The sequence below is a fragment of the Apostichopus japonicus genome, chromosome 15 (assembly GCF_037975245.1).
Source record: "Apostichopus japonicus isolate 1M-3 chromosome 15, ASM3797524v1, whole genome shotgun sequence".
Classification (NCBI taxonomy): domain Eukaryota; kingdom Metazoa; phylum Echinodermata; class Holothuroidea; order Aspidochirotida; family Stichopodidae; genus Apostichopus; species Apostichopus japonicus.
The window spans coordinates 4,866,368-4,890,131 of record NC_092575.1 but is presented as its reverse complement, the minus strand read 5'-3'; the positions used below and the strand labels follow the sequence as shown (position 1 = coordinate 4,890,131).

The 23,764-nt window shown below is 37.0% G+C and overlaps 2 protein-coding genes across 4 annotated transcripts in view; one reads left to right on the top strand and one right to left on the bottom strand.

Annotated features, from left to right (window-relative positions):
• Window positions 1-3,416: 3,416 nt before the first annotated feature.
• Window positions 3,417-17,378, top strand: LOC139981078 (derlin-2-like). The gene is made up of 7 exons (XM_071993241.1): window positions 3,417-3,578; window positions 4,069-4,161; window positions 5,042-5,107; window positions 6,169-6,336; window positions 7,512-7,707; window positions 8,273-8,363; window positions 9,580-17,378. Exons 2-7 carry the CDS (start codon window positions 4,069-4,071, stop codon window positions 9,734-9,736), a joined length of 771 nt encoding a protein of 256 aa, XP_071849342.1. The 5' UTR covers window positions 3,417-3,578; the 3' UTR covers window positions 9,737-17,378.
• The window catches only part of LOC139981077 (uncharacterized), a 49,826-nt gene continuing 40,426 nt past the window's right edge, over window positions 14,365-23,764 (bottom strand). For all 3 annotated transcript variants that reach the window (XM_071993238.1, XM_071993240.1, XM_071993239.1), the window contains exons 3-4: window positions 19,477-19,549; window positions 14,365-17,859 (exon numbers count right to left, since the gene is read on the bottom strand). In XM_071993238.1, coding sequence (XP_071849339.1) covers window positions 17,680-17,859; window positions 19,477-19,549 — 253 coding nt within the window. In that variant the 3' untranslated portion in view covers window positions 14,365-17,679. The remainder of the gene's footprint in view (window positions 17,860-19,476; window positions 19,550-23,764) is intronic.

Here is a 23,764-nt window from a genome sequence, read left to right as displayed (position 1 = left end):
AATGCGCCACTAAACTAACAAAATGTTACGCAATCATGCATTGCGTCAAAATTGTCTGAAAAAGTACTTGTTACACTGAGACGGCCATAGTAACTGTGCAGTTGTTTTGACGTCTCTATGTTGGCCTAATTAGGAGGGTTTTTTACGTGAACGCAAAATAACATGAAATGGCAAGAAGAAGGATGATTTTTTGAACTCAAAACAAAGTACAAAATTATACTTAAAAAATCTTAAAATGGGTGGGGATAAACTAACCTGAACTATATCGTGGCCGTCAACTGGAGTTGACGGTAACATTCGCGAAGAGCGATTTAACGGAAAGTTGAAGTAAATTCAGTCGCGGCGTAATAGTATTCCACATAAAATTAGCCCAAGTCAGGCGCGTAGCCAAGGGGGGGGGGGGGGCGAAGGGGGAAGCCGCCCCCCCCCCCTTGAGTATATTTAAAATGTTTTAATGTTTTTATGATATCGCTAGTATTTTCAAAAGAGAAAATGCTGAGATGCAGCTTACGTAGGCCTGGGAAGTGCCATTCCAGCGATCTGGGAGGCATTTTCATCCAAAATTTTCTTGTGGTGGCGCTAAGCTAAGATAGTTTGCAATGCCGAATTTACAGTTTCGCCCCTCCCTTGGTAAATTCCTGGCTACGCGCCTGGTCCAAGTCCAATATAGTTCCTCAGGAAATATGAGTGAAATATGTGAGAACCTGCGCGCGAAAACCAAACTACCGAACGACTGAACACTGTGTGATCATCGTCGGGTGTGTATCACCATTCCCCTTGAAAGGGAACATACCACATATGATCTTATATCCAAACGGCAGAATAGCATATGCTCCAACAAGAACCAAAAGGGAAAGAGAAGGTACATGCGTTTCTTTGTAAACGAAATGGAAAACCTTCTGCAAATTCCTCACAGTATTATCTTTGAAACCCGGACACCCCTGGGAAATGCCAAAGTTACAAGTAAAATATTGCAGTGAACTATTTTTCTATGTGGACCAGAGCACTGGGCAACTTAAGTTCCCAACTGCTAAAATTTGTTCAAAATATGAAGCTATATACCCCCAGCAAATGCATGTGGATACATCTACAAAATAAATCGATACGGTTAATGAATGATCTGTTTCAAATAATCTAACAGGACACCTGTAGACACCTGTATATATACGTATACATTGTATGGAACAAAATATTCTGTATCATGTAGTGAATTTACGCCAATTCAGAGATTCTTACATCGCAAAATATATATCGTTGCACTAGTTTTCTTTTGGTCTTGTAACGTATTGAGTAGAGGGGAGGGGGCAGCTTCCTCGCTATTTTTATTAGAGGGCAGTCTTTTAGATAATGAGCAGATATACGGCTCTGATAATGAGAAGACAGAGGGTAGCATACGCCCATTATGAAAGCCCCACTGACTTACACACTAAATCACAAAAGTAATGTGGTCTCAAAGTCTAGATAGAAGTTCTCACTAGCTAAACGCTACCCATCGCTGGATAGCTGACAAGTTGGCCTTTCATGGCACCATGAATTTTTCGCATCATGACATCGCAGATATTTTGCTATCAGATCCTTAAGTTTTCGTCACTTGTAGACAAGCCTCTTCACTCAGTAGTAAACAATTTTCGTACGCTGCTCCTGGGAGGCCTAAAGTGGTCTAAAATTGCCTCAATTGACCCAATTTTGGACCATACGTACTTCCATCCATGCCAAGGGCGTAGGAACCTGGGGCTTAGGCGCCAGCCCCCCCCCCCCCCCAGTGAAAAATATGGGGGCGGAAGTATCATTCCGCCCCCCACTTCGCAAGTCAGAAAACCCCTTTTTCATTTCCAAATGAGAAAAAAATCTCATTTGGAGCACCAAATTGCATGTAAGGCCAGGTGTAAATGCAAAATTATTTACAAAATGGAGTGGGTGTTGAAGTGTGCTATATTGCACCAAATTGCATCTGAGGCCACCTGGAAATGCAAAAAAAAAATTCCAAAGGGGAGGGGGACACCCCCTCCTCTTAGACCCCTCCCCCAGGCCGGCCATCAGTCTTCATCCCCCCCCCCCACTCAAAAGTACCTTCCTACGCCACTGATCCATGCTCTTTAACATACAAGTCATACAAAACAGAGCCTGATTGATAACAGGTCAAAAAAAGATGTTCTCCTGCTGCTTTTTGGCACTATTCCTGAGATAGGAGAACAATCGGGCAGATGGATATAGACTCTTATAGGAGTATGCCACCAGATACCTCATAATTTCCGTCGAATCTTTTTCAGACACAGATTTGTACAGTTCATGTGGAATTTCGTCCTAAACAGTCAGACTTAATTCAATAAACATCCTAAATATAAGGGCGATATTGACATCATTAAAACTTAAAATGTAGTGACATGAAAAGTCAAAGTATCTCACGGATGAAACAGAAACTTCAAACGTTTATGTATGAATTTGACCTGAAAGAAAAACATATTGAAGGAAAAGCTAATCCAAATTGAAAATGAACATAGTGAACGTTTCGAGATATAGATCACCAAACTTCGACAGCCAAATTTGGGACATAAACAGTTGACATTTATAGAAAGGAAGCCGAAATTTAAATAAAAAAATCAAAATGTCAGCCTTAAAATGTTGATATTTGGGATAAAATTTCCGAAATATTGGGGATGATAAGGAATTTTGTTATCATTTCGCAAGGATAAGGATTGTAAATCTTACAAACAAACTGGTCGAAAGTTAAACTTATAAGAACCTAGAAAAAGTTCGAAACAAGAATTTTTCAGAGTTATGATAGTTGGAACTTTGATACCAACTTAGTAATCAAAATAGAGACAAAAAGTCGAAATTTCGATGATCAGGTTAAAAATTTCGATAGAAATTCGCATTTCCGAAGAAGGAGGAATTGTGAGACAATTTTGTAGGCGAAATTTCGAGAAAATTAGAACTTCGGATGAAATTTCCAACGTCCTATATCGGCCACCGTAGCATCTACAAAATTCTTTTGGTGGGCGCTGGTACATCATAAGGGTATGGAGATCGGTCGGAAATATACGTTTATGCGCTCATCAGTTTCATGGTGTGTAAAATGCCTTCGGATTTTCCAAATGCTTATGTGGCTGATAAGCGTCGTGAAATGAGTGCCTTTCGATTAAAAAACGAAATTCAGACAGAAAAGTTCAATTTCGAGATAAAACTTGAGACTACGTCATAACGTATATCCAACTTTCTGAATAGGATGTCAATTTCGAAAACAAAATGTTATTATTTCGAGAGCAATGGCCGCAACTATGACATGAAAATGTCGAAAAGTCCACTAAACATTGTATTTTGTTTCAAATGTCTTGTAAAAGCTACCGTATAACCTAGACGCATACCGCAAGGAGCAAAGTGAGAATCCTGTTCGTTGTCGCGGAACTGTTTAGTACAAACACTCACGAACGTAAATTACGTGTGTTAAATGTCCAAACACACGTCACTTTTTAGAGTCAATAACGAAAACAGTCTGCTAATGCACAGTAAGCTATACCAAGCTTAACTGTGAACGACACCGACAACCTTCAACTTAACTCATACCGTCTCATCCGAGGGTCAAAAAGTTTAAGTGTAATCGTAGCTGCTAAAGAAAATATATTTCAAATCTTTAATTTGCGATAAATCCAAGCGAGGTAAAACTTAGCAACAATTGAATTGGACATTGGTATTATCCTAACGGCCTAGCCTAGGCTACAGTAGTTCTCATGGCAGGCATAACATAGGCCTAACATTAGTGTCAGGCCAGGGACTTCAATCATGTGTTCAATTTCCTGTGCATACCTAGCCTACGTTTGTAGCGGTTAGAATAACGGAAGGCATTACTTTTGAACAGACATGAACTGTAGACTCTAAGATGGTGAAATTCGTCAGTCTAAAAATGAAATTGTACAGGCCAAGAATTGACTGTGTTGACCCCTGTAGGCTGTAGGTCATTGCCTTCTTAATTTTAGGACTACCAATATGGCCGTTTACAATGCGAGTCTTGCTGAGGTTTCTAATGTAATGAACTCATAGCCTGGTTCAAATTTGTTTCTTTTATCTCAGATGGCTTACCAAACCTTCCAAGAAGAGTACATGCAGACTCCACCAATCACCAGAGCTTACACCACAACTTGTGTGCTCACAACACTTGCAGTGGTAAGCAACATTCACTGTAAAGATGTGATATAACATACCAATTCAGGCTGTGAGATTTATTGATCTTTGCAGATGGCATAAAAAGAATTAGAACCATAACTTGATTGTGGTGAAACAATAAAATAAGGCAACAAAGATTTATTGCTTGAATGTCACTTTTAAACTGTTCTTTTCAGAAAAATAAAGTTGTTGACATATGAGGAAGATGAGCGCCTATCTCTTCACCTCTAGCAGAACTGTTATTTTCTATCTTTTTCCTTAGGGTTACTAGCTTAGATAAACATTTTATGTTTTTTCTGGTATCCTGTATATACCATTACTGCACCGTTCTTATATGTCTATGTATATATGCGAAATATGTTAACTGAACTGAACTGTTGAACAGAAAGGTGTGGAGGTACCAATCCAAGCTTGAGTATGTTTAATAAATTAAACTGAAGTTGGTAGCTAGCTTTGTAAAAGGTATTATCCTACTAATAAACAGTTTTCATTACTATGTGTACATGCGTTAAATATGTTTGTGTTGTTTTGAAGTGATTGAGTTTTCCAAAATGTTTTACATATGCATGTATGTACACGCGTTGTTTAATAATTGAATGTACTGTGAGAAAAACACACACACTCACACAAATCAAATACTGTAAGCCTTTAAAATTAAAATGTTAAAAATGGCACCTCTACTACCTGAGATTATGTAATTTTAGACTAAGTATATTGCATGTAAAAGGACTAATTAGGTCATGGGATTACACAATTCACAGAGGAGTTTTTCAATCAGTACTTTGATCTGAATAATTATTGATCAGACACTAGGACTAGATACATGACGTCACGTTGTAAGACATGGTGACAAATGTATGAATTATATTCTCTCTTGCAGCAACTCGATGTCATTACCCCTTTCCAGTTATACTTCAATCCTGATTTAATATTGAACCATCTTCAGGTGAGCCAAGCTATATATATATATAAATACAGGAATTTTAAAGCAGTCTATTTGTGGAACTACTTCCTTTGTGCAAGGAAACTTAAACACACAGAAATGTATTGTTTGATTAATTGTGTAGGTTGGTATATACATTGTAACTTTCCAATGCTAAGAACTCAATGGTAATATTAATATATTATATAGATATTTGGTTAGAATGATCTCAGTAGACTTTGCTCTATGATTAAGCAATATCCTGCAACAGCATTGGTTTTAAAAATGGATTTTGAGATCGGAGTTTGCCAGAAACTGTATACTTGTTAAGATCTATGTAGATGGTACCAATATATGTAAGTGTACATGTATATAGCCCCTTGAAAACTAGATACAACAACCACACCAAATCCTTTAGAAACAAGAGATATGAGAAAGAAATCGAATTATCTAAACATATTTAGGGGTTAAAGAGTAAATCAGCATAACTTCACTGTAACCTGGGAAATCCCAGAAGAGTCGAACACAGGGTCTCTGTAAGCTATGTATGAAAGAAAACCTCAAAATACTATGTTGAAACAAGAGAACCCAAGCCACCCAAACATGTGAAGTAGAAGTAAATGGCCGTAGGGTTGTAGTACAGTTGCCTGATGATCGCAGTACTACACAGACGTGCGTGAAGCTGTGAGTAGGTAGCAGCTATTGTTACGCTGTGTATTAGTACAGTATGTATTTACTTGCTCTGCCTGGGTACACCCACAATCTTGAATACCCCAGCGGCGATATAGTCAATCCCAACCAACCAAACAACTTGGAGCAGGTTTGGTTTCTTGCAGTCTGCAAGGCAAGTAAATCTATATGAAGTCTTAGTTGGCATATATTGTGTGTATTTGCTGGTGACACAGCTTGTAAACATATCGCAAATAAAATAAGGAAAATGTGCCAATTCCATAAATAACCTGGAAACCCAAAATCACACAAATAGTTCGATGCGGTTAATTTGAGCTTATCCTTGACTGCTCACTTGAATTTATTTTTTATTTTTTTTTTATTTTTATGTTTTAACTTTCCATTTTCTTTGGCAGCTATGGCGGTTGGTGACCAACTTTATGTACTTTGGCACAATAGGCTTCAATTTCCTCTTCAACATGATATTTACGTATCGTTACTGTCGTATGCTGGAGGAGGGCTCGTTTAGAGGCAGGACTGCAGATTTCTTCTTTATGTTTGTGTTCGGTGGTACAATCATGACGGTATCCTTTAATTACAATCCAGCCTTCTTAAGTCTAGACTGGAGTCAATATTTTATTTTATTTTTTCATCATACATCCATAAAGCAAAGCCTACCTTGTTGAGACTAAATCATCACTTTCCGTTGAAATGTTGAAATTGGATATAATCAGTTTGTCAAAATAAGGTACTTCTGTTTTCAAAAGATTTGGTATTTGACAAGGACCTAGCAAATACGTTAAACAGTTTTAATAGGATAAAAGAAAAGAAGAAAAAAACATTTTGTCAAAATCTTGATTGCTTAAATATTTCAAGGTATAGAAAGTTATTTCAGCAGGTTATAAATGATCACTTTCATAATTTGTGCTAGATTTCTCAAGCATAGCTTTATATTACTTCTTGAGGCAGTATATTCATATATATATATGCATAAATATACTGCAATGATACAACAGATGAGTAATGTTAAAATCATTTTTGTGGATGAAAAACATAAAACATGATTTCACAATGATTTCAAAACTATTTTTGTGGATGAAAAAAGAAAAAACAAGATTTCACAATGATTTCCACTGGACACGAAATAATTCAAGACGTATGTCTTGATGTATAAAACCTAAGCATTTATTTCAACTTTTTGGGTAACCCTATAAACTCAAGTCTGATGCAGCAGGTAAAGTTAAAGTTGAAGGTTCAAGGCCAATGCCCATGTAACACGACTTTACAACACTAACCCCTGGTCATTGGTAACTTGTCTAACCCACACACCAAAGTGTGCACGATTCAAACAATCCCTCCTGGGGCACTACAGTGCGCCACATCTACGTGTCCTTGGGGGACTTCCCATAGGGTGCAGCCACAAACCGATGCACGCAACTATATTTACAAGTTACCTCTCAAATCCCCATTTATACACCTGGGTGAAGAGAGGCAATGAAGAAAAAGTGCCTCGCCCAAGGACACAACGTAATGATCTGGTCAGGACACGAACCCTCAAACCTTGGATCACAAGTCCACTGCTTTACCACTTGACCACAATGCTCTCACAAACTGGGCATTTGAGTGTTCTCCCCCCCCCCATTTTTCTTGGGGGGGGGGGTGGTGGGGAGAGATTCGTTTGCTGACTACTTGACTAGCTTCCAGTTCATTCAGTGTATGAAACAAACTCATGTTTTTTCCTTTAACATTAATATATCAGATTATTGCCTTATTTGTAAACCTCGTTTTCCTCGGTCAAGCATTCACTATAATGTTAGTCTATGTCTGGAGTCGACGTAATCCGTACATCCGTATGAACTTCTTCGGTCTTATGAATTTCCAGGCTCCTTATCTACCCTGGGTCCTGCTAGGATTCTCAGTGCTATTGGGCAACCCAATTATCGTAGATTTTATTGGTAAGTCAAAACTTTGTAAGAATCTTTCCTTCTAAAGGAAGTCAATTTGGATTTGTGTGCATCTGAGAACATTGTAGAAGACTTTGCCGTGATAAAAAATTCAGGCACAGCTTAGCTTATGGTCTATTCCAGCATCTCCTCCTGCTCAACCCCTCCCCACCCCCCTCCCTCCCCCATCCCTCTACCCAGCTGAGCCTGTAAAGTTTTGTTTTTATCTGGGAAACCTATGAAGTTGCTTTCCAACCGGTGATTTAGAATTAGTTGGAATTAAATAGAAAAAAAAATTAGTTAATGGAAAAGCACAACTCTCATTTTAGCTTTGAAGTGACTCACACATGTTCTATGTGAGAAAACCTGTATACCAAGATTTCAGGCAAAAGCCAAAGATGTGGGAAAAGGTTACCTTGGTAGCATATTTTTCCTTGCTTTCTATCAATCCAAGTGAAACGTAAGTTTCAGACACGATTCCTAACCAAAAAAAATGGTCTTTTAATCCTTTCCTTAGTACTGATTTTGGTGATGTAACCTCTGCTCATAATATTTCCATTTGTGTCTCTTTTTTTAGGAATTGCTGTCGGACACGTCTACTATTTCTTGGAAGATGTCTTCCCATCACAACCCGGAGGATTTAAACTATTACGGACACCTGGTTTCTTGTAAGTCTACGGATCACATCTCTTGAATAATTAATTACGTAGCATATATCCTAGTGTGATCAGGAGGAAATTTACTGTAAGGAAAAGTGATACTAAGTATCCAGTAACCAAATAAATAAATAAATAAATAAACATGCAATGAGGCAAACCGGAAAGCTATATAGTTCTTACCAAACAATCTAGTTTCCTCCTCTTCTTGCACTACATCAATATTTAAAGTTCTGACTATACTCAAATCCTTGAGGATCTGAATAACATGCAATGTTTAAACCATAAGATCTAATGTGATATGCTTGGATAAACAGTGGTTGATCTGGGTGAAGGGGTCCACAATGTCAAAAGACATCACGTAACAGTTACAGACAAGATTCAACTTTCTGTCTCCGGTTGTTCCTGCAAAACTTAACATAGAGGGTGCATTAATCGTGTGTGCCAACATGACATCTCTCTCCATGTACTAATCAATTTAAGACGAAGATTGGCTTCCTTCTTTCAATGTGGATCACAATTTTTTTCAATTTTAATTATGATGCTTAAAACATTAACTTGTCCAAGCTTAAGGAAGATTTTCCATTTTAAATTTCAAGATTTGACTTTACAGTTTCTAATATTAATATCACAGTTCATGGTAAGTGGATACATCTGTTGTGTACTTGAAGCAGCTGATTCCATTGGCTGCATAGTTCTTTGCCATCAAAAGTCAATTGAACAACTACTGTGTTGCCATGATTACAGTGTGCTTTTTAATGAAATGTTAAAATTTGTCTCAAAAATGCCAGTTTACTTTTTTTTAAGACCAAACTCAAACTGTGATACTACACATTACCTCACATTTACATACCCCACATATATCAAGATATTTGCATATAAGACTAAACATTTCCTTATTGACTGTTTGAGGCAGATGTTAACTTACTGCAATTTTAATGACAAAGATAAAACAGGAAAAGCCTTGAATTAACACAAAATATTGCACAGTATAAACTTTGCACAGTATTAATAGTACAGTATAAATAGTAATATAACAGTATAAATAGTATATAACAGTATTAACAGTATCGCACAGTATTAACTAATATTGCACAGTATTAACACAGTATTAGCAGAGTAACCCTGGTGTGAAGTGAAGATAAGTTGGGAACTGTATGTAATGTATGTATGTACTTTTTGTCTCCATCATTTGACTTATATTTTTTTTTTATCCCTTCCGCAACAGGAAAACTATTTTGGATCCAGCTGCCGAAGACCCAAATTACAATCCTCTTCCAGAGGAGGAGAGACCCGGTGGGTTTGAGTGGGGGGACGGACAGGCTCCACAAGAGGACCAGCCAGAAGAGGAGGGGCAGGAGGAGGGGGACAACCAAGAGAGGTAGTAGCCGGCCACTCCATCTGACCTCCCGACAAACACCGAGACTCCGACCATGATGAAAATTTCACAACGAAGATGAAAACATCCGAGGAGAACTGTACCAGCAGTCGAAGATAGATCATGCGACAACATCCAGGATCTTCCGGCTGCAAGCCATGGCGTGTCTTTTCTTTCTTCCTATCGTCACACGATGTTCGATACCATCGCAACACATGTACGATTTCTCACGGTTGCACGAATGGACTGCCACGTTGACAAAATTCAGCACGTATGGTTATGTGGGAAAGCTTTTCCAGAGTTTTTGGGAAAATGTATGGATTTTAATTTTTTTTTGGGGGGGGGGTGGGGGGCCTTTTCTTTTTTCTAGGCAAGGGGAATTCTATTTTATTTTACAGCTGTAGTACTATGACATGTTAGAGTAGGACAAACCAGATATTAGATGACAAATATAGTCGAAACTTTGTCAGGTCTCTCAGTTGTTCCTGAAGCCACTCGACATGAATGGGTTTTACAGGTAACATAATAATAGTTAGTTGATCTGACAAAAATCAAAATTATTTCTCTTTGTGTCTTGCCCATCTGTTTGACAGGTCTTACCATCGTTATAAACCGTCGTGATACAGCTTTTCTGCCACTTAGCCCTTGTCAAGTTATTTTTTAGCCAGTACTGAGATGATTAAGTACATTGTTCCATAGCTTTGATCAATTCGGCCCTCTTCATTTGAACAGAGATGAATAATAACATTAGAACCCGAAGATATTGAACAGTACCTGCAGGAGAATTCTCGATCAAAATATCAGAGCATGCATCCAACTTTAACATTCTGTATTGGAATAGCCTGCATATTAAACCATATCCATCATCAATATCATCCTTTACAGGGCTTTCAAGTACTCTTCTCATATCTTTGGTGTGCTGTGTGTTGCTCTGTACAATATTGCATAACCTCTTCCACAATAATGCCAGTAGTATTGTCCTTGTCTGTTGAGTTGGCCTCATATATTTGAACATGAAACTAATGACTATTTGAATTTAAAAGGAGCTGAAATTCAAAACAGACGTTGAGGCCATCATTACCTTAAACTTGCAGACATTTTAATCAAATCATACAAGTTATCTTCAGGTGTCACCAGCAGTTTTTGTCAAAAGTGATTGAATTTTTAATGTTAACTATGTTCTAAACACCCCCTCCCCATCACCCCATTTGGGATTTGGAATAGAACTTGCTATAAGGCTGGTAGATAACTTTAATGCATTATTCTAACATGTAAAATCACTTTCTATATATCTGAATCGCAACATCTGTCACTTCCATCTTTCATAGTGTGTAGTGTCAGGGGGAGGGGTGGGATTTTGCTTAACCTGTCGAGCATTACTCCATCATAAAGACTGCATTTGCTCAAACTGTTCCCATCTTTCTAGACTTTTCTCACCAAGAGAATGTTAACAAACACAGTAATGAATTAACTTGATTCCATCCTCAAATGTTGCGCTACCAAAACACTTTAACAAATTACTATTTTCCACACAAAAATACCATGTGATAGGAAAGATTTGAAAATGAGTCGACTTTTCCTCAATGTTTTTTTATAAATGAAACTTCAAGTCATGAATTAACTTGATTCCATCCTCAATGTTGCTTGACCAAATCACTTTTACAGATTACTATTAACTCACACAAAATTACCATGTGATTGAAAAAAATTGAAAATGAGTCAAACTTTTTTTAAAAAATATTATAGAATGAAACTTCCATGAGTCAAGCTAATAATGGACTACATTGTCTATTTGATTTGAGTATCAAGTAATCAAACTTGAAAAGAAAATAACAATACAAACTTATGCAAAACAACTCAAAAAGGTATTTTTATACTGCCTGCTCTCCAGACTTGATGTTGACAAACTTTACAAGCCTAGCTAACCTCTTAATAGATAACTGAATACTTGCATCCATAGCATAGTGTTTGAAGTTTCATTTAGATCTATGTGACAAGAAGCAACAAGTTGGGAAGTCAAACCTATATATGATTCAAGACATTATCGAGTAGAACAATTTATTCGAATAAACAAGACCATTTAGTTAGCCTGCCAAGTGATTTTTTCTCGTACTGTGCAGAGTGAATCATTATGTTTTCACTTGTCATTTTCTTCGAATGTTGGGTTGCAGGAAAAATTCATCAATATCATCACGTCATTTGATTTTATTAACTGGGAGATAAACAGTAAGAAGAATACTATGTATCATAATGTATGCCTAACGTTTTGTGTATTCATCATTCGAATAGAAATCTCATCAAGGAAGTGAAGATGCAACACAAAGACAGGCAGCAAAGAATCTCCTTTTTGTACATGCCAGTAATAATTATCTTCTGACTAAAGCTTTGTGATAAGAAAGGGTTGTGCTATTCTCAGTATGTATGTATGTATGTATTTTAGAACCTACTGCAAGTAGTAACTCGCGAAGAAGCCATCATTGGCTTATCAAAGCCGCAATCTGACCGAAGTCAGTCTCTTAGATTCATATTTTAACGTCCATGATTATGAATTGTCAATTGCCAACAACTCTGTAACTGGACGACATACATTAATCTGGGAGTGACTCAAACTTGTGACCTTATGATTGAAAGGCACCGGCGTTAACGACTGAGCTAACACTCCGTTGACAATGAAATAGTTGTCAAGAAATATTATCGTATCTCAGTTTTGATGATTCATGTCAGGGTCAGTAAGAATGCACTGAACTGGAATTGTTTGCCTCCATTTTCTTTAAAAAATATGACTGATGATGGCAGGTGGAGAGGAGGGGAAGGGGGGGGGGAGGGGGTGATGACTTTCTATCAAATTCAAACTATGTGAAAGCATGTTTGCAGCTATTAAACACTAACATGTTTCTTGCAATCAATTACTTTGTGTAATTTAAAGTTATTATAGCTCACTATTATTTTTTTGGTTTCATCTATAAAGTATTATTTTTTGAAATCTTTAGGTCAATTATTGTACATTTTGCCAGAGACTATGATCCATTGTACATTTATCAATTGACAATAATTTTGTTACTCTCTTTGTTTTTGGTAAAGTTGTCAGTATATGGGTGATGAATAAAAACGTACAAATGCAATAAACAGCAGATAATTTGTTCATTTCATGTCTACACATTAACATGGAGGGGGCAGATATGTAAGGAAACAAATGGAGATACTAAGCACTTATAATTTACGGTCCTTGGAAAGAAAGCTTCTCTTTATAAATCATTACCTTACAAATTTTTAAAATTAATTTCTCCTTTGAAACAGTTTTGGATATGCCACAGATATAATCCTCCAACCTCAACATTCACCCCCCCACCTACACCTCCCCCCAACCTTCACCCTCCCCTTCTTCCAGTTACCAAAACTTACTCACTGGCCATGTAATTTGTTGCATTATTTATAAAACAAATAAGGATTTGATGCCTCTAGTGAAATGTGCATACCTTGGTAATCTTAAAACCAAAAGAGAAACGCCCTACCTTGACCAAGACCCCATTAATGTTTCCCAGAATTAAATCATATAACAGACTTTCCATCACTATAGCCTCCACTTCTCCCTGATAAAATGGCGCATATCAACAGCAATAACAGCAACAGATACGTCACGTACTGTACCGCAAATATGTCTAGACATAAGTAGACTATGCTACAAGACTCCCAGAGGCAGTTGCTCTCCCTAGTGTTGAAACGGAGAGTGTAGCCGAAGCTCTACACGAGATGTTTACTAGGGTGGGGTTTCCCAAAGAAATTCTGACCAACGTGGGAAGTCAGTTCACCTCCGATCTCATGAGGGAGATTAGTCGGGTATTGCAGATCAAACAGAAGGTATTAAATGCGTCGATTCCTACTACGAAAAAGGAAGTAAGATCCTTCATGGAACTTGTTGGCTATTATAGTCGGTTTTATAACCAAACTTATCGGCCATTTCAGCTCCCTTTAACTGATCTCACGCGATGTTCTAATCTAAACAGAGTGAAATGGGGTCCTTCTCAGGGTGCTGCATTTGACACGCTAAATCAAGGCTAGCTTCCGCACCAGTCCTGCGCTTACTCGACATGTCGGGCCGACATGACTGAGAAGTGCAAAGGAGTGGGTCACTACTCAGTTGTGGGATAGGTTTTCGCAATCTTTTACAGGTTTTGATGTGGACTGCAGGAGCCACTATTCAGAACCATTTCACTGGTTACTCCATAGGGGAAGAAACCGATCTGGACTGGTATGCACTATAGTCCCCCCTCTCCCCCATTCCTCCCCTCCCCCCGCCGACGTTTGGGAGCCATTGACCAAATCAAATTCAACCAGCATATTTTGAAACTGTTATTCCAACATTTATTAAGTTCTTCTATAATCTGTGATAAAAAAATGAGAAAGAAAGAGAAAGCTACAAATATGCTCTTTTTACCCAACTAAAGAACTTAATATTAGAGTTGTTGATAATAGATACACTAAAAAAAAAAATGAAACAAAATTAATTTAAAGAAAAAAAGATCTTGATATTTCATAATGTGCATGATTTTAATTATGGAAGGAAAAAGAAAAAAACAATGTTCCTGGAACAAAATCATTCATATATAAAAATAATAATAATACACAAAGTACTTCTTCAAGACATCTATTCAGTACAAAAAGGGTGGGGCGGGAAAGAAAAAAAAAATTCAATTTTGATTGCAAGAACTTTACAGTAATAATGATTGCAAGTCCTTGCATCTTTTCTGCTGAATTCTCAAGATACTTTTTTACCATTCTTTCTTTATAAATTCTCATTTAAATTAGCTCATTTTTTGAAACTATTGACTTGGCTTTTGCTACTGATTCATTCATATTTTGTCTCCTTTAACTTTCTTCTCTCCTTGCTTTTTTCTTCTTCTATTTTCTTATTCATCTGTACGAAAAAGCAGATATATTTTTATCAATATATTAAAAAAAAACTGACCGGAGAACCAAAAAAAAGATTTGATTACTGACTATAGTTGAGGTAAAAAAAAATGTCCAGCGCGACTGACCGTTACATCAAATAGTATATTCATAGTTTTGTTTCGTTTCTGTTTACTTTGTGATGATCTCTATGTAATTACATGCATTAGTAATATGTTAAATAATAATAATAACAAAGTCTATAAACATCAGATATTATTATTAATATAAATCCATTTTTTCCCCCGCCAATTGTTTTTTTCTTTTAACTTAATACAAAAACAACTCTTGTGTTTGTTTTCAGACTAGATTATTTAAATATTAATTACATAAAAACTATGAAGCAATAACCCTCTCTGTATTGATAACTCATTATATATGATTTTTGTAATTCACATATATTCTGAAGTGAAACATTCTTTCAGACAAAGAGGAAAAGCAACAATATGGATGATTAGAAATTCAGAATTGCCAGACTCATGTACATTGCATTGCCAGTTATTAATGGTTAATATTAAACCATATTTTACCTCTAATTTAATTTTTTTTTACGATATCTTCTTCATACTTTAACCTTTTTAATAATATTTGAATTTTTTTTTTTGGCCTTTTTTTACACTTCCAATCGGAAAATGGATTATAATACGTATTCCTTTATCACACATTGACATCACACACACATTTGAATAACAATAAACCTATGTAAGGAAAAGAGCAACAAATTTTATGAAACTACACGACCAAGTGTCTACCACCCCTCCGCGTCCACCCCCCCCCCAACCCCAGGTAAGGTAAGGTGTGTTAAATACCATGGTCTAACGTTATTAATGAGCAGCAAAGACTCTCTAGTCCATACTGAGATTTTCTATTTTTCTTATTCCAGGCATTTGATCCTTGCCCATTCCTCGCTTCAACAGCACAGTTAAAGCTCATTGGGATTCAACTCCTGCCATCCCCCTCCCCCTGCTCCTCCCCCAACCCCCCCCCCCCATGAACATACAAAAGATATGTTTCTCAGTAAGGAACTTATAACTCTTGCTCAAACTTGAACAACACATTTGACTGCCACCTACAAAAGCGTTTATTCTAATTGAGTCATCGTGTAATTTCACCCTCCTCCATATCTACGAAAACTTCGGCGGGTAAACGATGCAAAATTGCAAACTTATGATACGTTTTATAATAACTTTGAAAAAATGGGAACTAAAAATTTTAGGGCCAAGAGAAACTTTTGTGTCTTAAAAGTAAGCCCAGAACAGAACATACCCATCTCATTAATATTGGTTTTTGGCATGTTCGGCCGGCCACTTTTCCTTTTCTATCTCTAACCTCTGCTGTCTTTCCCTCACCCTTAGCCCGCCCGCCCCCGCCACACCAACTACCATCATCACATATCCTGTTTCATCACATCAAAGCTTTACTAAACAAAACAAGAGTACTTCTGAAAATAGTACTGATTCTCAAGCACAAAAAGGGAACACAAGAAATTATATCTGCCAAGTTCGATGCTTTAACCTCATCCAAAGGAATTTATGAGTTCAACGCAATAGCATCTACATAAGTTCATCAATGAGAAAAATATGTACCAATGCAAGACAATGATGTGAAGTTTCAAGAGGAATGTTCTATCTGCTCTTTCCGGCACCCACCCTCCACCCCTCCATACCCCTGCATGCAGGCCAAACACTTTCCCTACTTCCCCTTCTATTAAAAATTTCAATTTAAAAAAAAAGGAAATAACTGAACATAACTGTTTTATATCACCTTCCCATCTGCACCCGCTCGTCTTTCTCACTACCCCTCCTCCCTCTTTCCTTCCTTCCCTCCCTTCCCCTCCCTGTTCCTCCCGCTGCCCCTCCCTCAGCCCCTTCCTCTCTCCTTCTTCCCCTAATTTTTAAAAGCCTATATTCTAGCACCAACAAGGATTTGTTCTCTTCGCTTCTACAAGTCGTCATGATGACCTATAATTTTGTTTTGGCACACTATAACATATAACTAGTTACTAAAACACATTCTTCTGGGTTGAAGTCTACCCCCCTCTAAACTATTCCCAGATGTGGAAAAAGGGTTCAAATTAGACAATCATCTCAGGTAGTTAACATTGGTAGGACAGATACAGCAATCCAAGATTAATTTATTTGGTAATGGCTGACCAATAATCTTGTTCTGTCTAGCATATTAGAGCCTGGCCAATAAAGATGATCTTCTCAAAGGTCATTCAGTATTGCTTCCAGAATATGCTAGAAAGAAGGCAAACAATGATCACTATAGTTCTATCAGCCTTTTATTATTGCAACCCTCAATGCGTTCTTTGTTTTTTTTTCCCTGTACCCAGATATTTAATTTGTATAGCTGCACTCACAACAATGTCCATGAATAATAAGGGAAGTCTCCAACAAATATAATTTTGAATTTGACTTGAAGCAAACATTTAGTGTGCTAAGATTTCGGCTAATACTGCAGACTATTCAAGAAATCCGGTCGGCAGTTTAACAAGGAAGTAAAATGGCAAGTAAAGTTTCTTCGTGTAAAAGACGGGATGTTAATTACCACAGACAAAGTTTGTGATGAATAAATAGAGGCCAGTCTTCACCAATAGAAGATAACTAACAAATATGTTGACAATTCTCATGATCAAATTTAATCCAATATTGAACTTAAATTATTTGAAAATAAAAACGTTTTGAACTTAAAAAAAAAGAGAGATGATTAAAAGTTGAAGCTATTACATATTTTCATCTTTCCACTTTGTTTTTGCATGTCGCCCTCTAATGTTTTGTACACGCCTCAACCTTGTATGGTTGTACGCCTTATATAAATGCATCGAGGAAAAACGGAAATTCATACAATCTGTAGACGATTCCAAACGATTTTTAATCTGTTGCATAACGTGAGGAAATTCCCACAAATTCGACTCCAGGACACGGAAAACAATTCGTCTGGTTTATCAAAAACCTGGAACCTTGTTTTTCTTTTCACTCTTGATTGTCTAGCTCTTCTTCTTCATTCCTGGTTTTCTTCGGCAGATGGAAGAGTTTTGCTTAGCCTGGAATGATTCTTCTGGAGGAGTGCCAATAACTGGTTATCCAGAGATGGATATCGACTGGCAAAGTTGGCAAACTGAATCAAGACATCCCTGAGTCCCTCCACCTCTTCCTGGAGGAGCATACGGTCTTCTCTCTCCTGTCGTCAAGGAAACAAACGAAAGGGATGAAATATGACTGTTCAGGGGTGTGCCTACGCTGGGCGGCACTGGGCGGCCCCGCCCAGCACTAAAAATTACCGCCCAGCACTGTCTTAAAAATTGTGAATCCCGCCCAGCACTATTTTCATCTAAAATCCCGACATTCCTAACAATATATTCATCATAAGTTGAAAAAAAAAAAATGAAAAAATGTAAATTGTTAGTAAAACTAGTACTTTTGTATGTGCTTAAAAAATTACACAAGTGCCAGATTTGGCATCTGAGCACCTTCAAATATCGAAAAAATTTCTCAAAGGGGGACACCCCTCCCCTTTGACACCTCCCCCAGGCCAACGCACAGTATACCCGGCACTCAGGAAATCCTGGGCACATCCCTGCTGTTACATAATATTAGCAAACTTGCCAGCATTTGGATTACTCTGTAAAATCTGTTGCCAGTTAGAATAACAGGAACGGAACTCAAAACTCTCCTTTAGTTTTAGAGTGCCATACTTTTGATTTACGTTCGGAACATAATAATAATAATGATAAATTACATTTATATAGCGCTTAGTACAGTGTTTCAAAGCGCTTAACTTGTCAGACTGTAGAAAACCCTACACCCTTAGCATTCATTAAGTTCCTTCCATAGGCCACTAAGAAACAGAACTGGTATTTGAAGAAAGTGTCGGGCTTCGCGGTCAAAGGTAGAAAATAGAACCGAAACAAAGACAAAAAGACTGAGTAATTGGTGATGCAACTTTAACACTCCGCTGAATTGAAAATAATTTCAGCTGCGAGTATTTCGAACGTCATGAATCACGACTATTTTAAACGTTCCTGAACTGGGCTGGATGAAGAGTGCAGACCATTGGCGGGAATGGTTTGGAATAAAAAGGCCCAAAAAATAAATTTTACCAGTAGCAAAATTTTATGTTTAAGGGTTCTCTGTTCTTGGAAAAATTCAACAGTAGTTTTTGACTCGATGGAGATTTGTGTTTTCATCTGAGGTGGTCTGTGCATTGACAGTGTCAGACTGAGTTGTCCAGCCACTATGAATAATGAACGGAGAACCACTGATGATTCATGGGTCATCTCTCAAAAACACTAAGAGTAGTAAATGCAATATGTCTTTACTCTGATTTTCAATAAATCTATTAAATTTGATGACGACTGGCAGAAAAAACCTCTCAAAATGCCACGATAGGATGATGTTGGGTTAGCATTGTTTTTTTGGCGCAAAGTGTGCACCAGCTTACGTCTGATGAATTTGATGAGAAACTAGTAGATACACCTCAGAATGCAAAGATAGGTTTGAAACTTCACAACATCTTTAGCTGAGCTCATTAATTAAAGCGGCTGGTCTACTTTCAGACTAACACACAAATCATGAGGTTAGTTCTCAAAGTAAAACAAGAATCATCATTCCATAGATATGTTACCATTTTTAGAAGCAGAATATCTTGAAACAGGAACAACTGTTTATACTAATTTTTTTTCTTCTAGGACTACGACATATCGAGACAGACAGTCTTGCCTAGCGTCATCCTTTAATGTTAAGATAAATGCCATCATCGCTGTCATGATTGCCAACAATTGTTGAAATCTTTATTTACCTGCTGTAGTTCTTCCAGGTAGGTACTACAACGTGGACAGGATTCAGACTTCATCAGCACGCTGATGTAAGGACTGCAAAGTGAAACAAGACAGAAAATTGAAAACAGATATTTTATTTGGCACTGCAAAGATATAAAAATTTCTGGAGAAAGTCAAAAAGAAGTTAATTGAGAGGTTTAAAGGACAGAAACAAAACAGGGCTATATATACATATACGATTTCAATTATTAATATATATATATATACATAGTTAATATATTTCTTAACTATATATATATATATATATATATATAGTTAATATATATGTTAACTATATATATATATATTATTGACTACAGGTGACAAACGCCTACAGTGGAATTACGACCTTCCTTACCAGTTTCAAACTGACATACAATCAGCGTTCATAGCCTAGTGGTTAGGGTGTCCGAATATAAAGTGGGAGGCCCAGGTTCGAATCCCGGTGGAGGCTGGAAGTTTTATCACTGTTCTAGATTTTCCAACTCACTTCGATTTTGATTATATATATATATATATATATAAATATATATATATATGTATATATAAATATATATTGTTATATATATATATAGTTATATATATATAGTTATATCTATATATATATATATGTATATAATATATATATATATATATATATATTAACCCGGGGGCACAAATTTACCTGGTATCACATACTGTAGCCAGTATACTATGAAAGCAGTGCAAATTACTACACAAATGCAAGATGTACAGCAATTTTCTACATGCTGAACCATTGCTTTTTTACTACTGTAACACGAGAACCAAAAAGCTACTTAAACCTCAAACTTGCAATGCAAAAATGGGAGCACAATTTTTCATCCCATGCACATGTGATTTAATTTAGATCTAGATCGAGAGATACTGTGATGGACCAAAGTCATTGTACAGATAGGAAAATATGAAATAGATACAGTCTCTTTCAACCTATGAGGGTTGTGTAATTAAGATCATCAGTATCAGATCAAAACATTTTAGCATGCATAAAAATGGCTATCAATAGTTTGACGACTAATTCTCCTGGTGGTTCTGGATCCCTCCGAATAATTTCAAGACCCGAGGAGTGTCAAATTAAACAATTCAGTATCTTGGATTCTCGGAGAGGAAATACGTTTAGTTTAAGGGTGGCAGCAAATTGCTTGCTTAAGTTGGATCAGTGACCATTATCTGACTTTCCTAGCATATTTGGGATCTAAACTGATGACCTATAAAGCTGGATTTTGAAGTGAATGTTTTAAAATATGTTTGACTAATATGATGCTGATGATGACAATATTCTGCCCTTAAAGGAGATATAAAAACATACCTTAAAAATATGACACACTAGTTCATGAAAATGGCATCAGACAGACTTTATACAGTTCGCATTTAAAAATACGAAAAGAAAAAATCAACTTTGTGACAGAGTATTTTTTTTGGCCGGTGAGTATGGTCGAGTGGACAAGTACATATTTAAAAATTTGCAAACACATTCTGCATCTCGTTCTTGGAGCAAAAGAATAATTTAATTTTCAACCCTGATTTATAGGATAATTTGGTCCTGAGAACCACTGCCAAGTTGTGGCAGATTCTTGTAAAAGATGTACACTGTTATCAATCCCTTATTATACTTGTACACTGATACAGTATAAAGTATTAAGTATACTGTCATTTGTCAGAATGTATTATTTCTAACTTTTCACGGTTAGGATTGGGACTTGGGAGGCGAGTAGAGGATGGAGATTTGCTGATCCTTAAATTATATATACCACAGCATCAATGGAACTAAAATACTACTTCAAACAGGGAACTGCCACACATTGAATTTAAATTTTTGTGTTTTTGCACATATTGTGTAGGTGACCATTACAACAACCTTGAGGCACTCGTCACCCACCCTCTCTCCACAGTTTTTGCCTCCTATTAAACACCAAAAAAAAAAATCATCCTCTCCCGTCCTGCGAATTTCAACAAATTTATCATCAAAAAATATCTAGGGATAATTCTCTTCACACTTGCAAATAACGGTAAGATTACACCACAAATAAATGCAAAAACCGTAAAAAATCCTACTTTCCCCCCTTTTTTCCATATCTTCAAACCTAAGGTCAACTTTGCCATGGAAATCTGAAAGCCCTCGAAGGATCCTCTTTTCAACCTCTCGGCTTGTACGTCCATGTCGTTGCCGACGACGACGACGTATATGGTTAAAAGTCTCCAACCTCAAAATGCTCTACGTGTAATGGGGCAGGCGAAGCAATCACTGTATCCGTGTGAACATTAAACCTGTCTGCTCTCTCTCTACATTCAGGGATGACGGCCACGAAACACCGCAATCCGATCCGACTGTTTTCAACGGACCCCTCTGTCAGAGGGTTTAAGGCCTTTCCTTTTGAATGATGTTGCCATGGTTACATGGAAATATTACCCCGTAACCAAGCTGGGGGGCCTTCTCAAAGAATTTGAAAATGGGGGAAGTTAAGGGGGCTTGAGAGAAAAACATCACATGATAGGGAGTACTAGTCTTTTATCTTTCTCTAATTTTTTTTTTCTTTTTCCCCTCTTCGTCGTTTACATCTCGAGTAAAACGTAGAGGGTTTCTGCTGTGTATGCAGATATTGCAATGTAGTAAAATTTAAAATCATGGCACAGCCACAAAAAAAAAGGAGAGTTGCAATGAATTGGTGGGATGTATTGTATGGAACAATCTTAAAAATTGTAAATCCATACTTGGAAATGATTGCCGATAAGTGATGAGATAAAGCGACTGAACTTTTGACCATCCTTAAATATTGCAAGAAGGAAATTTCAACGACTGACTTTCGAAATGTTACGTTTTAAAGGCAACCCGAAAGAAATCTGAAACTACAAAAAAAAACATACCGAGGTATAGAAGGACCTTGTACAGCAGTATCAGCCAGACAGTTATCACAGTTGTATATCAAATATATACTGTAGCGATATAGCCTCTTTGTGTGAAATGCTTTACGAAAAAACAGCGAGTTCGTCCCAAAGATTTCATCTTCTTTTTTCTCAACCGCTAAGTACTATCATTTTGAATGTGAGTGAGTGTGCGTGCACGTTGGTGAGTGTTTATGTGTCTGTTTATAGCTTTTAGGGGAACAACAGTTTCTTCGGGACCTGCAGCTAGTATTTTAATGAAACCATTAACTCTTAAAGTGGTTTTGACTCAAAGTATTTCACTAACAGATGGAAATGCAATTCTCGTACAGCATTTTAGTTTCTTCTAGTTTTAATCAGAATAATTAGTTTGATTTTAATTAGTTTTTTTGAAGTTGTATTTAATTCCTTTGTTTTTTTTTAATTTTTGAGGGAAGAGGGGACAGAGATGCTTTCTTGGGGGAGCAGGTCCATAAATGTTAGAATGTCCACACAACGAATGTCCACACAACCAGAATACCCAGCATCACTTGGAGGATGTGCGGGTACTGGCCTTTCATAAATGACGTATGCTCCAAACACTGTCCTTCTTTATGAGGCAAGCACACAATCCTTTCCCAAAACTTAAACTAACTCCAGAGGTGGACTTATTTTGAGACTAATTGACATAAGAACGACTACCGAGCATCCTGGCGAAATTTGCATGCACATATTCCACATAATTTTGCAATTTTTAAATATTGAGATACTTTGAAATTGTCAGTTTCTTTCAGTTTAAGTCAATTTGAAACAAACAGGTGTGATGTCATACTGTTATTGCATTCCAAAAGAAAAATATATTCCATCTTTCCCTTAAATTTTTTTGAATTCCTTCTTCTTTTCAATTTTCTACTGCTACGGCTATAGGCAGATAACTAAGATAAATGGCACTACTTCTGTTCGACTATTGTTAATAACAAAGAGAAAAATAAAAACCTTTAAACCATTTTCTTTCGAGGTTCAACAACAGTTTTGTGTGTATAGTCTGTACAATCCTAGTGCAGTACAGACTGTCCTAATTCTAAACTGCAATATTAGCCACGCGCTGTAACGATCCAACATCTCAAAAAAATGACAAAGATCGGTCGTTTCCCTGCGTGACTATCTTAACAAGCCTCCGTTATACAGTAAGTCCCGTTGACCTCAAATTCCCCAAAATAGGGTAATGCATAAGGTTATATGAGGTGAGGGAGTACGCGCTGTGAATTGACATTTACCCTATACCAAAAACAATAAGGTGGTTGTAATCAATACATGATGTATCATATCCTAAAAATGAATGCCTTAGACCGCTTCCCTCCAATGTACAGTATCGCTACCAAGGATCAG